Below are 15,217 nucleotides of genomic sequence, written 5' to 3' on the forward strand. Positions count from 1 at the left end.
GGAATTGCCTAAATATTTGAAAGACAAAGATAGCTGAAATGCTACTCATTGAAGAAAACACACACCCTTATATCTATGCACAAGGCTGTTCTACAAAACGTCATATAAAATTAGATACATATTTTTTAAATCTGTCTTAAAATACACTGATTTAAATTACATTTACAAGTAAAAAGTTATTTACATTTGCAAGAGTGTTTAATCTGCACAAATCATTCATTCAGTAAAAGAAGCAAAAAAATGCAAAAGAAGTATGGCAAACTGGGTCAAACATTTTATAATGTCTGACAGGCTCTCTTTCTAACACTACTGCAATTATTTCTACACTACATAATGTTCTAATGATACATAAAAACTTTCTGACTCACCGGAGGTGGTGGAGGTGCTGCTCTTTGACCTGTAGCCTGAAGGGACGCTTCATAACTAGAGCGCGACCCTTTCCCACTCACAGGCGGCCACGTGATGGCAGTGGATTGTGGGACTTGTAGGCTCAGGCTGCGAAAGTCGTAGGACAGAAGCATGTACTCAAACTACAGGTTTTATACATCTTTTTCTTCCAAAATTTGACACGTTCAATTGAAAACTGTTCTAACACTGCCTAAATTATGGATATAAGAAATGAACCCAATACAATTCCTTCATTTATCATTAGAAGTGGGTTTTTAATGATGTCCATTTCATATGACATCTTCTTAAGCTTATTATGATTGAATAACCGTATACATTAACATATTCAGGGACGTAAGATCACACAACAGATGAAATCAGCATTTAAAAAAAAACAAATTAGCAAGTTAGCTATACTGATTAATTAATTTTAAAGCACTTGAATGACAATTATCTTTCTTTACAGGACAGCAGCTATTAATGCAACCCACTCCCATCCCTTCATTGATTTATTGTGAATGTGAATGATCCTTACAATATCAAATGACCAGTCTTTTTCTGACACTGTCACACCTGTTACACTTGGGAAGGGCTATAATAAATAATATTCACCTTTAAAAGATTCCATGGAGCATTGGTTTAGGACAGCACTGTGGTCAGGAAGAAGAAGCACTTAAGTAGGAGCAAGACTAATCTGAGTGTTACTAAAACTGTCTGGCTGTAAGGGATCTCTTTTACAGGGCGATTTGGGGAGGATGGGGTGGGGGAGGAACGTCATTATTGCTTACTTTTACTTTTGTTTGCTTTTTTTTACAATTGTTGTTTTTCATATTAAAGAAAACTTCAATTAAAATGAACTAATCTGTGTATCTTGGGTAGACGATCTGGTATTATGTGATGGAACCCTGAAGTACTTGATTATCATACCAAAAAGCAAATGGTGGCTTGATCCTTTCCTTTGAAGTAGTGGTTACTGTACTCACTAGTAGAAACTAGATGAAATTACTTCAAATATCTTACCACTGGGAACCAAGGGGAATGTTTGGGTTCACATTCTCCTGAAGTAATACTGAATACTCAAATGTTGCATTTGTAAAAGTTTAATGTAATGCACCCTTGTTTCAATTGTCAAAATGTTTTTCATTCATTAGAATACATAATGCAGGAACAATCAAAATATTTAAGTCACTGAAAGCATGCAAGATAAATATGGCATTTCTAACATAATGCAATAATATTTTGATTATTATAAATTTGATAGAAATTATTTCCCACTTTGGGGCAAACAGCATTCCTTCATCCATCGATCCATCCATCGTTCCATCCATCCATCCATCCATCTGTCTGTTCTGCTTTTCCATTACAGGGTCAGGCCAGTCACACCTAAGCCTATGTGCATATGCTCATTAACAATGGGCCAATTTTGAGTCACCAATTATACTATGAAGGTATCTTTGGACTGTGTAAAGAAAATGAAGATCCCCGAAGAAACTCCCTTGAACACACAAAGATCATTCTGTACAAAATGCTAAATGCCCCACCTACAAACAGCTGAAATACAGGATGTGTATGTATAATGAGAAACCCTAAATGTTAATGATAAAAAACTCACGGACACATAGTTGTAAATTAGTATAAAGGACAACACTGCTCAAAAACTATAAAAAGGACAAGCTGTGCTGTTGTAAAATTATCAGCAACAATTGGGGCAAGTAAAGATATTAGAAAAAAAAAATTCAGGCATAAATGCAACACCTCTTCACTGTAGTAGATGAAAACAAAAGCTTCTACTATTTAGGAATATCAGGAGCAAGATGTCAGATTATAAAAATAAAGAAACACTGGGGAGAGGCTACACTGAAGACAATTACATTTCACGTATGTAAAGAATCAGTCTGAAAAGTAAAGCTTCTTTAACCTGTACAGGGTTATGGAATACAAGAACCTATCCCAACTATAATGGGTGCAAGACATAAACCACCACAGCAGAAGTGCTAAGTCTCAAATTAAATAACAAACTGAAGCAGGTTTTTGGTCAGTTCTCTAAGAAATATTGCACTAACATGGGAAACACATGAAAATGGCACAGTCGGTACTACTATCTGCTACATTCCTATTGTGCTCTTCAGGTTATAGCTTTTTTTTTTTTAACTATTACTAAATGCATACAATGGAATGTATCTTTATTTTATCTGAAAAATGGTGACAAAATATGCAAAATGAATTGTTATTTAATGAACAATGTGAAAGTTTATATAAAACAAAGTGGATCTTAATAAGACCCAGTCCACACTTTAATCAACCATCTGTGAAGCATAAATAGGTCATTCTGAAAATAAAGTTGACAAGCATTAGTAGCTTATGAATTCAGATTGTTTATAATGATGTGCTGCACATTCTATTGTACTGTATATTAAATCAATGCACTCAAAACCTGGGCTAAATATTTTTCTCTTTTCTTTTCAAGAAACTTGTTTTTTTCTGACATACTGAGAATTTTAAGATTTCATAAACACACACATTATAAACCATACATGCATAAACATAAAACGTATCATTAAACTCGTGCCGTTAATCAACTGAATCACAACTACCAAACTAAGTTTTATATGCATAATTCCTCATCTTTTATTAATGACAAAATGCTTTAAACTACATATTTTAAAAATTTGCCAAACCACAAGTAACACATATGCAAAAAAATCATAATTAATAAAATCTAATATTATGTTATGCAATAATGTAATTAGATAGATTATACAAATATAAAAAAGAGAACAAATTGTTTCTCAATAGCTTCTCCCAATTTATACCTTATTTCTTTATAATAATTTGTGATAATTACAAGTTCCCTATAAATAAGAATAGAAGCTCCTAAAATTTACTGTGCACCGTTTTCAAACAAAAAGGAGGTGTGAATTTGCAACGATTAACAATGCAAGAAACAAAATAGCAAGCACTTTTGCTTTATTACTACAGTATTTATATTCACTGTTGCATTGCATTTGCTTTGCCCTGAAGTAAATACTGAAATAACCAAGAATTTTTAATTCATAAAAGTGACAGTGATGATTTTTATTTTAAATTGAAGATACAAATTTGAAATACACTACTGTATTACATCTGTTTTTAAGTTTAAGCTGCTGTCCCATAAACAATCTAATCTTAGCTCAACGACGTCACAAGTGGAAGCATGAAGCATTTGTGAGTTGATTAGTGAACCTTTGATAGAAACACTTTCACCTGAACTTGCAGAGAACCCACAGAACGAGACAGACTGTTGCTTTCTGCATGGCCCATTTCAGCTCTGACATTGAGAGGCCAACAGCCTCTTGGGTTAGTGAGCCTTGAGTTTTGACAGAGTAAGAAAGGCTGAGGTTCAGGTCTGACAGGGACATTCCTAGACATTTATTTGTATTCTTAACATGGCTAAAAATCAAGTTTACGAGGAAGTGCTCCAATATCATGCATTATCTCTTACATGATTTTATGATTTTTTAGTTGTTTTGAGAATTTATCAGTGTTTGAGGACATGCTACAAAATGACCTTTGTGCATATCAGATCTCAGTGGGGTTTGTTTCTACATGTCAAAATGGAAGATACAATTCTATTTATTTCAAAATTTACTTATAAAATTTTTAAGTGTTTAAAAAAATCATGTAACCCATGCAAATATAAATAGATGGTTTAATTCTGAAATATAAATTACAATTTACAAATGTACAGTTAGCCCTGCTGCCACAACTGACTGCACCCATGTTTAGCTCAAAGTGCCATCCCATAATCCATCTGAATATATCAGTAATGTCAGCTATGTCATTATCCATTATCCTCAATAATCTGCTAATCCATCCCATTTCTAGATGTACAGATTCTATAATAGGGCAAGCAGAAGCCAGAGATTATACCAGATGACTCATATGCAAGATAACACTGCTACCCCACAGCATATTATTATTATTATTATTATTATTATTACTTCCGTTGCCATTCAGAAAAATGAACTAATTTGACTGTTGCTTTTGTTCAAAGTGGCTTTCAATATATTATGATGACTGGAAAGTCAGTTCAAAGTTAACCCAAAAGCTAGAAATATTCAAACAACATTAAACAAATGCCATGTAGCTTAATGAAATAGGAAGACTTAATTAATATTGAAAAAAGTTATTTAGCTGTTAAATGCCTATGTAAAACACCACTTTACATTTTTCTGAATTATGTTTGCAAGAGTTTATATACTAAAGAATTTAACAGATATTCTGAGAGTACTATTGCTTTCATTTTATTATATTTTACATACACTGAACTGTTTGCTTTTTTGTGTTTTTCAATGTCCGGATAATAACTTGTAAATAAAAAATGTAATCCAGTGCTTTATTTTTTATTTATTCTACTTCTTATGAAAATGCTGATGCACAGTAATTAATTTTATAGACTTAAAACTGACTATTGATTATCAATCCATGTTTCAATTTTCAAACACCCTGGCTCTAAATAACAAAAACATTTAATATAACACCTTCTGAGAGCAACTTTACAAAGTACTTTACAAAGCAAAAAACAAAGACAATTCAAACAACAAGGTATGGTAACTATAGATGGGCTTTAAAGAAACAATGCCTTTAAGTGTTAAAGGATATATGAAAGTACTAAAAGGAGTGAGTTTATCATAAAGATAATTGCTTCCAGACTAATGTCACAGCTTTTTTTTGCATATTTTCAAAAGATCAGACAAATAAAACCAACATCATTGTATTTTCTTACAAACATCTGTCCTTTCATCTCTTTTACGTAATTTATTTACATTTCATTTAGGCATCACAGATAGCCAGAACCATCTTTGTCCTATTATCCAAAAAAGACAAACGATATTAACAACGTGTACAAGGGTAGCATGTATAAAGCAACTCATATTTACTGAAAGGGATGAAATCAACTGCATCTCATTGTGTTCATGTTCACCATAAGTTGCATATAGAATAGAATTAGTAATAAGGCAAAACAACAAACATGTTGATCACAGCGGAGTGATGATTGCACTGCTTTGCAGGTTTTTATATATTTATTTGCACTTTGACTTGCAGCTTCAAAGTTCTGTGTTTAAATCACTCTTTGTGTGTGTGGGATTTTCTCCAGGCCCTCAGATTTTTCTCCCAATCCCCAAGATATCTGCATTAGTTTAAGTGGTGACTCTGAATCAAACCCAATATGAGCAAGTAAGTGTATGCATATGAATGTTAAGACTGGCACCTCATTCAGGGCTGGTTTTTACTTTGTGTCAAATGCTGCCAGGACAGGCTCTGAGACCACAACCCCGAAATGGATTAATTGGGCTCAAAATTAAATGGATGGAATTCTATTTGAAATGTAAGGGGCAATAGAAGACATTTCAAAAAATTTCTACAACATCTGCTTTGTGATTTTTTTCTTTTCCTGGTTTCTATTGCTTCAGTCCCATTTGTTGGCATATAACAAGGCAAAATTACTACTCCTGTTCTACAGACATAAGAAAGTTGTGTTTGTCTAGCATTTATAGGATGTTAGCTTTGTTACCTGCAAACTGCATGCTCGCACTTCTCCTTTCCTACGTTAGATTTGCGAGTGCATAGCATATGCATATGAGAAAGACAAAATATCATTTACGTGGAACATAGCTGAATCTGGCCCACTGTATAAGGAAAGAAATAATTAATATATGTAACCTCTCTAGATTAACATCCAAACATATCTGAGTGTGTTAGTCAAAATACACTATACATAATTAAAAGTGACACAAATTAAATTACACAGAAATTTTACATTTATGCAGTTATGAAAGAATGTGTATTCTAAAAGATTTTGAGAAGTCCACTAAATAACAACTGTAGGAAAAAAACATTATCTTGAGCTATTCAAGCATCATTTTAATATTAATGATTGATGTATTTTACTTTTTCATCAAGAGGTTGATGTAATCCTTTGTAAAGGTGTATTGATTTTGAATTTAACCTCACATCAGTTAACCTTAGAGTGAGAACACAAACTTGGATCCTCAGATGCCTAATTACTGTGGTATGCTCCATGCCATCTGGCCCATGCTTGTCTGTCCACTGTACACCACCCCTTTGGGACATCATTCCACAAATTATGCCCATTTTCCTGCCCTAAATCTCAGTCTTTTTTCTTTATATGTGTTACCAAGGCATTTACGTGTGGTATTGTTTAGTCCCACATATCCCAACCAACTACTATTTAGTCCCTCCCATCTTTTTGTACAGTACAATAACATCAATTCTTTGGAACTCACATGATGTTAAAAGGCCATGACAGGCCTGTTCACTCATTTATTTAGCTCCTGATTTACTTCTAGTCACTGGATTATCAAAATAAGAAGCTGGAAATGAAAGGAAGACTTCCTTTCAATCTTTCTTTTCTTGTTTTATCCATTCTCCATTTGCATTTGCCATGCTTGCTTTATGGCCTGAAAAGTGAAGCACATATGTCTGATTTTAAGACTCTGGTTCATGCTGGCTCTCTTGAGTCAGATGAAAAATATGCATAGCAGCTACATAACGCCACTAGAATGTGCCAAGTAAAGGCCATTGTGTGGGCCTGCCATATTCAGAATGTGTTGCTCATATTCAGCCCGAAGGTCATTGGCAGTGTGACTTTCAGTGTGGGGATGAGTTTGTAGATCCATAATGTCACAAATTGCTGATCTTGGCACATCCCAGCCCAGGTCAACTGTTTTTTAACCATCCACTTTCAAGAACTTTAGGGAGGTGACAGCTGATATTTCTCAGTCTCTCTGACAATTTTGGTAAGATCATCACATACATGAGATTCATAGTGGGAGCCTAAATTTGAGCTTGTAATTGCTTCAGTTCAGTGAGTACCGCGTCCTGAATTATGCAAATTCAGTAAATGTTAGATTGACGAAGAACTGACATGGTGGAATTAAATCTAAATGTTATTTATCTAGCTTGTAGCTTGTATAGCTACTGCACAAAGCAGAAGCAAATTTAATAGAGTTGTCCATCAAATTCAGAAATCAAAAGTGAAAACTGTGGTAGAGATGGTTTTAGAAGATCAAACTGCTAAAAACTAACATGATGGGCAATAAACACAAAATGGCAGAACTTTTTGTCAAGGAGCATGTAACAAGCCACAGAAAAAAGAACTCTGAGAAATAAGCTTGTGTTACTTTTGAAAGAACATGCAGTTAAAACTGACAGAAAGTTCAACACAAACCTATAACAATATTATAAATGTCTTTTCATTCATTTAACGTCTGAAGTCTCTGATAAAATGTATATGTAGATTTGGTGGGTAAAACTTGTTAGTGACTTAAAAAAAATCAATAAAACTGTGTTGCATTTTAATGATTCATTCAATATATAAAACGTGAACATAAACTGTGACTAGCCCAAACAAAAATATAGTGATGATGTCCAAAAGACATCCATTAGACTGTAAATGTTGGAAGAAATGAAACAATGAACAAATACTAAACTCACTGAGTTAAAAATAACAGAAATATGTATCTTTCCTTCCACCTGTCGAGAAGTTGTGTTTTAAACTCAATATTATAAATGAGATGCCAACTAAGGATGAATCTCTAAATGTTAAACTGCTTTAAGGAATTAAATAGTATTTACCAGAGATTATATCCATATATTCTTATATCCTAAAGGCCATTTGAATTTAGTCTTACTTAAATTGAGATGGAAGTCACATTTTTAACCTAGCCTCTAGGTTATGCTGCTGTGCAAACTTGCATAGTAATTTTTTTATAATTGGCATGCCTGCTGAAAGTCATGTTTATGGTACCTTTGGGCCCTAACTCTATTTTGTATGTCTTCTATTATTCTTGTACTTCTAGCCATGTGTATTTTACTAATCAGGAATTATGGATTCACACATGTTGGGAAAAGTGACATCATCATGGATTGGTTTCAGTGTTTGGGCTAGCTTTGTTGCTTCACTTATCACTGCTGTAGTCTTGAGGCACTTGTCTGGGCAGTCTTGTTAGTGTTTTACTAAAGACCTCAAGAAATGATAGGGTGACAAGCTGGTGCAGACATATAATGCTTTCTGTTATCACAAGGATAGTGAACCTACATAGGAGTCTTTTTAAACAGGAATTGCACAGAGATAGGATTTTTTGTAATAACTAATGGAGACCATATGCTCTTGCAGTTGTATAATTTTTTACATTAACTTACTTCACTTAAATTTTGTAATAACCATTAAAAGTTGGGTCTGTTTTTTAGTAAAGTGAATGGATGTTGTCACATTTATTAAATACAATGAATTTATTGTAATAATCTAATGTTTAACTATAAATTTGGAAAGGGGACATTTAACAAATACACTAAAATTACATGTTTTATTATGTATTAAAAACAAAGGCATCCCAAATAGTTTATATCCAAAATAGACATCTTGCTCACTAGAGAGGTTATATTTTATCTTAGTAAGTGAATATAGCTGCAGCTGATTGAGATTCTCAGTATAGTCTCTGTGGCATCAAACACCAACCACTAAGCAAACGGTGGCATTCTGTGTAGCTGTTACTTATAACATGAGTGCAAGTAAAGACTGACATAGGATGTCTTCATTCTAAGATACTATGTATTAAGTTATAGAATTTACTATTACAATGTGTATACATCCAAACTCTGACTTACAGTGCAGCATTGTTTATGAATATCTATTATTAACATAACAGATTTACTTTTTTCTTGTTACACTTGTTGCATTGTAATGAAGTATGACTCTGTTTAAAATTCTCCTTCAAGACCATAAGGAACATCTTTTAGGAATGGCAGTTGTAATGCTTGAGGTAACAGTTCCATTATTTGAACCAGCATTAACAATAATAAAGTTAAAGCATTATGATAGTTATATATAAAGGATTACAGCAATCTAAAGACACATTTTTGCAATTCTAACACAGAGCAAACACTTAAAAAAGATTGGATCAACTTCTAATACATATTTTTAATAATATAACTATTATCCTTTTGATTGTCAAAGAACAGAAATATGGTAAACTTCTACTGTACCTGATTCAGCAACCTTAGAAATATCCACACCTTGCTCTGAAGCCATAAATCCCAGAATAGAGAAGACAACAAACCCAGCAAAGAAGCTGGTCCCACTGTTAATAAGAGATATGATAAAGGCATCTCTGCAAGACAAAAATAAGAGTAGTGTATTACAGTGTACTCTGATGCATTTGCTGTTCCCCACTTGTCAGAACAAGCTGCTCAATATTTTCAGTTGTTCAGATTTAACTGGAAGGAGTGAATAACTCAAAATGTCTAAAATCGAGGCTACTACATTAATCAGAATATTACCTAATGAAGTGAAATTGATTTAATTTATTTCCTGATCCATAAAATATACCCTACCAAATCTTGTGGTATCCACAAGTTTAGGTCCTGATGAAATAATATGCCTCTCTCTTTACAATTACTGTATATATGGGTTCCTAATTACTAATCATTTCTTTACTGTGAAATTAGATTTGATTTAGATTAGTGATGAAATTTAGAAGATAAAGGACAATTACTTTAGAATCAGCAACTATTATAAAAAACATCCATCCATTATCCAACCCGCTATATCCTAACTACAGGGTCACGGGGGTCTGCTGGAGCCAATTCCAGCCAACACAGGGCGCAAGGCAGGAAACAAAACCAGGGCAGGGCACCAGCCCATCGCAGTATAAAAACATAGCTTATAAAAAACTTTGTGATTCCTAGGTAAAATGGATTTTAGTTTTTTTGCTGAAATATCCACGAAAACAAGTAAAACAAAACAAAAAGAAAAAAATTGTAAATGCATAAATATATTCTGGGGGAGTAGCTGAGGGGATGTATCAACTAAAAAGGGTCAGAAGTTCCAATTTGTCAAATAAAGACTGAGAAAAAATGAAAAAAGGTGACAAAAGGTGTTTTATGAGCATAAAGTTTTAAAATAATTAATTGGATAATTCTCTATTTATGTTGTAAAATATTACAAAATTTATATATTGTACTTGCAAAATATACAGACATTTTTGTGATATTCTGTGTCACTTTGTAATTACAGTTACAGTTTAGAGAAATGTAATAAATTGATCTGTAAGGGAAAAGCAATTGTTAATTATATTATGAATAGAGCTTTTATTTTTGCTACACTCTACATACTTTAAATAAAACAAAGTAGTGAATTCAGCTCCTTGAGGGATATTGTCCATCTGTGACTACTTCGTACATAGGGAATAAGGATAAGAAATAAAGGTAATAAAGAATAAGGTTAAGAAATGCTCAAAAAAACTTGTTCATATTTTTAAATAAACAATAACAATTATGTATTATAATAATAATAATAAGTATGTATTCCTTCTTTGAGTATACTACATTTGTAGAATGTGCCATTTAACAATTATCAAAAATAGTAGACACATATATAAATGATGTGCTACTAAAAGTCTTGGTCAGAATACTAAACCATAGGAAGGAAGTGTGTACTTGGCTATATCCATTGTCTGAAACTACATAATCTCTGAAAAAGATTATTTAATTTTATGTTTATGTTTAAGTGAGGTAGATAGTTAATGAGGGCTTATACGAAAGACTGGCAAACAAAGACTTGATATCAGAAAAAAGCAAAGTTTGAAGCCAAACTAAGGAAGAAATTGCTAGATAAACTAGTTCTCTCTCTCTAAGGATTTCACCCTTAACAAAGAAAGTTAGAACAACACTGTACCATTTAGGTTTGCCTTAAACAAGAGTGGCTACTGTGACATTATATGCTGTATACATATGTAGCCATCCTTCCTAGTGATGTGAGACATCATAGCAGTCAATAATACAAAATGATGAATAAATTACTTTATCATTGTAGGCAACAAAAGGAAATAAATAAACAAAAAATAACATAAAATTACAAAACATTTGAACACATCCATCTTCTGACCCCACCTTGCTCATTACAGTATACAGGAGAGGCACAATTCATACAGAAAGAGGAGAGACTGGGAATCAAATCCAGGTGCCCAGTGCTGTGAGGGTGAAGTAGTTCTTCCATAAAAGGAAAATATGATTTACAATAGTAACTTGGTTTTTAATTAAGCAACTGGGTTGGAACAAAAACCTGCAACCACTGCGGCCCTCCAGGACTGACTTTGCCCACCCGTGCTCTACACAATAATTAGAGCTGGGTAATGAGTGACTCTAAATTTGCCCTTTGTATGAGTGTGGATATGTGTGAGTGCTGCATTTTATCAAGGGCTCGTTCCTGCCTTATACCCAAAGCTACTAGGACTGGCTCTGCCCCCTGTAAGGTACTGAAGTGGATTAAGTGGAACTGAGAATGTTTTGTGTCATTTTATGGGAAGTAATAAAAATCAGTACCTTGAACAGAGGTTGGAATACAAGCTAAACACTTCTACTAATATAGACCTTTTCCTTCTGTACAATTTGAAGAGAAAATGAGACTCCATAACACAGTTCCATTCTTCTGCCATTGCCTCTACATCTGTGGCTTATATTTATATGTACAGCAGTTGCAAGGAAAGTGCTGAAATAAAATAGTTCTTGACTTTTGTCAAATTCTGAATTTTTACTTCTTCTACACTATCTGAAAAATATGTCCTATCTAACTTAACTGTTTAAACTGTACTTTTTTTAAATGCAGGCATGCATCAGCTTAATTGCTATTTGATTTCAGTCATATTTTCCCCTGCAAGTTAATAACACCTTTATTTAACTAGTGATAATTTACCATTTCCTTAACCATTTTATTATGTTGCAAGGCAGCTTGAGTTCAACCTGTTAGTGTTAGGTGCTAGGCAGGAATCATTCTTGGATGAGGTACCAGTCCATCTCAGGGCATAATTACAGTACATCTGACTGACTTTCACTTTGACATTCACTAACTAATGTTCAGAATGGTGTAGAAACCCTAGTGCTAGTTATAAAAATTGAGAAATGAACAGTAGAGCACTTACTTGTAGCAGTCATTGTTGAATCGGTTATAGCTGCCTAGTGCAGTAAGAGCACCAAGTCCGATTGCATAAGAAAAAAAGATTTGTGTACCAGCATCAATCCAAACCTATGAGAAAACATTTTTAAAATAATGGATATCTCAGATAAAGAATTTGATTTATCAAGATTTTATCAAGGTCAGGGTTATGGGGAATGCTATGCATCCTTCCATTATTGAGTGCAAGGAATAAAACATCCCTGAACAGGATACTAGTCCTTTACATGACATACTCACAGGCACACCCATGCCCTCTAACACAGGGGACATTTTGAATCACCTTTGTTATATTTCTTTGGGATGTGACTCATGCCTAATTGTCTTTTTAATTGACAATAAAGGATATATAATTATTGACTAGCAGGGAAATGCAGTGCAGTACCAGAACAAATTCCACATAGACAGTGATTTGAACCAGGATTCAAATCCCATGTCTATTAGGATGCAGCAACATAAAACAACTGTGGTCAAAGCCAGCACATGTATGACATATCATGTGACATTCTGCATTGAAAAATGCTGCATTATCCTTACTTTATTATACACTAATAAGCAAACATATTTTGACCTTTTTATATGTAGGCCACTATTATTTGACTTAAAAGATTAAATTATTATGACATGTAATATGGAATTATGTAATCTGTATACTAAACTGATTTATAAAATACCAATCATGCTCTTTATAAAATAATATATGGGAAACACACTAAACAAGCTCTGCTTAATTAACAGAGAATATATCTTAGGCATACAAAAGTTGGTTTCTTAGCATCTTACCTGTGCTGAAGCAAGTTTAGACCAATCTGGCTTTAGGTAATAGAGAATGCCATCATGAGCGCCTGGCAGGGTTACGCCACGAATAAGCAGGATGATAAGGACTACATATGGGAAAGTGGCTGTAAAATACACAATCTAGAAAAAGTAGAGACAAGAATGTTAATGCATTGACTAAAATCAAGTAATAAAGGGCAGGTACAGTATATTATACTGTATATACACAGGTATATAAAAAAATAACATTTGTCTACAGAATATAACAGGTACAATGTATAAAATGTAAATATATTTTGCTGAGCTTTAAAATACTGATAATATTCAGTATAAATGGCTAAAATAATTTTTGTTTTAGTCTAAAAAGTAATAGGCATCATCTTCAGTAAGGTGGTTTACAGTACTTACCCCTCTGACACTAGAAAATCACAGGATTAGGAATCTGCTGTATTATTTGGAAGTGGTAAATTATAGCACATTGCTCCATGATTTTAGTAACTTGGAAGTTTATACAGAACAGACAATTTAATTCTATATTACTAAGTAAAATTAGCAACTGCTACTTTAGAAATACCATATTTCCACCAGTAACTGTTGAAAAATGCACAGAATTATCACAGAGTAAACTGCTAATAATTGATACCACTTTATTTTTTGTCAGCCAAGAAACTGCCAGTGCTTGAGTTATTATGTTGCAATTATTAGGCTAATTAGTACTGCCTGTGACAAGACTGACCAAAATATTCTGTTCATTGAAGCTCTCTAGGTCGGCCATATTGTTAAATGGATTCCATTCTACTTATTAAATTACTTTCTGCGCCTTTAATTAAATCGCCTAAATATTAATGCTCAAGATATTCTTGTCTAAATCTGCTTTTATATTTGTACTTTTTAACATTACGAGTAGGAGATAACATACAGTATATACTGTATGACCAACTGTAGCTGACTTATTACTTCCCTGACCAGTTTACCACTGCACAAACTTCAGCATATGCCCCATTTTTCAGCAGTTTGGAAATTTTGGATACAGTATATTTTTTCTGCTTTTCTTGTTTTGAGGGTTTTATTATTTTCGTTTGGGTGTACTTGCTAGTGTGCAATGTTGGGTGTTGATGACATCATCATTACAGTATGTACTATAGGTATGCATGGTTGTATCCTACCACTGATTCCATTACAGATTTGTGATGAAACACGAAAAAAGCCAGGCTACAGCAATTTTCAGATTTGTCATTGCTTTCAAAAGGTATTTTTTACCATGGTGAACAGAAAAATTACAATTTTAGAAAGTAGTCATAAAGCAATAATAAAGTAACAAGCCCCACATCTCACACATTTTCATTAGCATTCTTTACTGGTCTGCTCATCATGTTCTAAACTGCTGGTCACATGCTGCTCTTTGTAGTTTCATTCTAAAAATGTTTCACCTACTCCTTTCCACCTCCTCATTAGGATTCTTTTCCCCTTAATCCAAGTCTTTGTATTGTCATTGTAATACACCTCGCTGAGTTCCATGCTTTTGCCTGGGCATTCAGACTAATGTTCCTGCCAAATCTTACCCTCCACGTAGGCTTGAGTGGACTAATTTAACATTATGTGCTGTGCAATGCACTTGGCTCACCTTCATTTGGAGTTTACTTTGGGTTTACAACAGTGTAATGAATTGGGATCAGTAGAAATAGAAAGCATAAACAAAAGCTTTTAATTCGATTTACTGATCATCTTTTTTAAAAATTTTATTTGGATAAACCTTTATAAACCTTTAACCTTGTGCACTGAATAAAATCTTTGTCAAATTAGGCAACTGCGGTCCTTGTAGAATACAGCGGCTGAATATGGCTACTGAAAACAACAAGAGCAGTTTAGCTTCACTTGTTAGTATCCTAGACAAAAAAGAGATTATCAATTCTGTCTTTGGCAATGGTAAAAATGCTAACCCCCAGCCATGTTCATTCAAACTAATATAAATAAGAGCCCTGCTAACTTAATACAGACTGTCCTATCAAAAACTGACAAATTCTTTCGAAAAACGTTTAT

At 33.5% G+C, this 15,217-nt stretch overlaps 1 protein-coding gene across 3 annotated transcripts in view; it reads right to left on the reverse strand.

Annotated features, from left to right (window-relative positions):
* slc6a8 (solute carrier family 6 member 8) overlaps positions 1-15,217 on the reverse strand; it is a 203,111-nt gene that overhangs the window by 25,748 nt on the left and 162,146 nt on the right. For all 3 annotated transcript variants that reach the window (XM_039775517.1, XM_039775516.1, XM_039775515.1), the window contains 3 exons: positions 13,184-13,318; positions 12,369-12,472; positions 9,436-9,560 (listed from right to left, as the gene is read on the reverse strand). In XM_039775517.1, coding sequence (XP_039631451.1) covers positions 9,436-9,560; positions 12,369-12,472; positions 13,184-13,318 — 364 coding nt within the window. The remainder of the gene's footprint in view (positions 1-9,435; positions 9,561-12,368; positions 12,473-13,183; positions 13,319-15,217) is intronic.

Source organism: Polypterus senegalus, chromosome 13 (genome assembly GCF_016835505.1).
Source record: "Polypterus senegalus isolate Bchr_013 chromosome 13, ASM1683550v1, whole genome shotgun sequence".
Classification (NCBI taxonomy): domain Eukaryota; kingdom Metazoa; phylum Chordata; class Cladistia; order Polypteriformes; family Polypteridae; genus Polypterus; species Polypterus senegalus.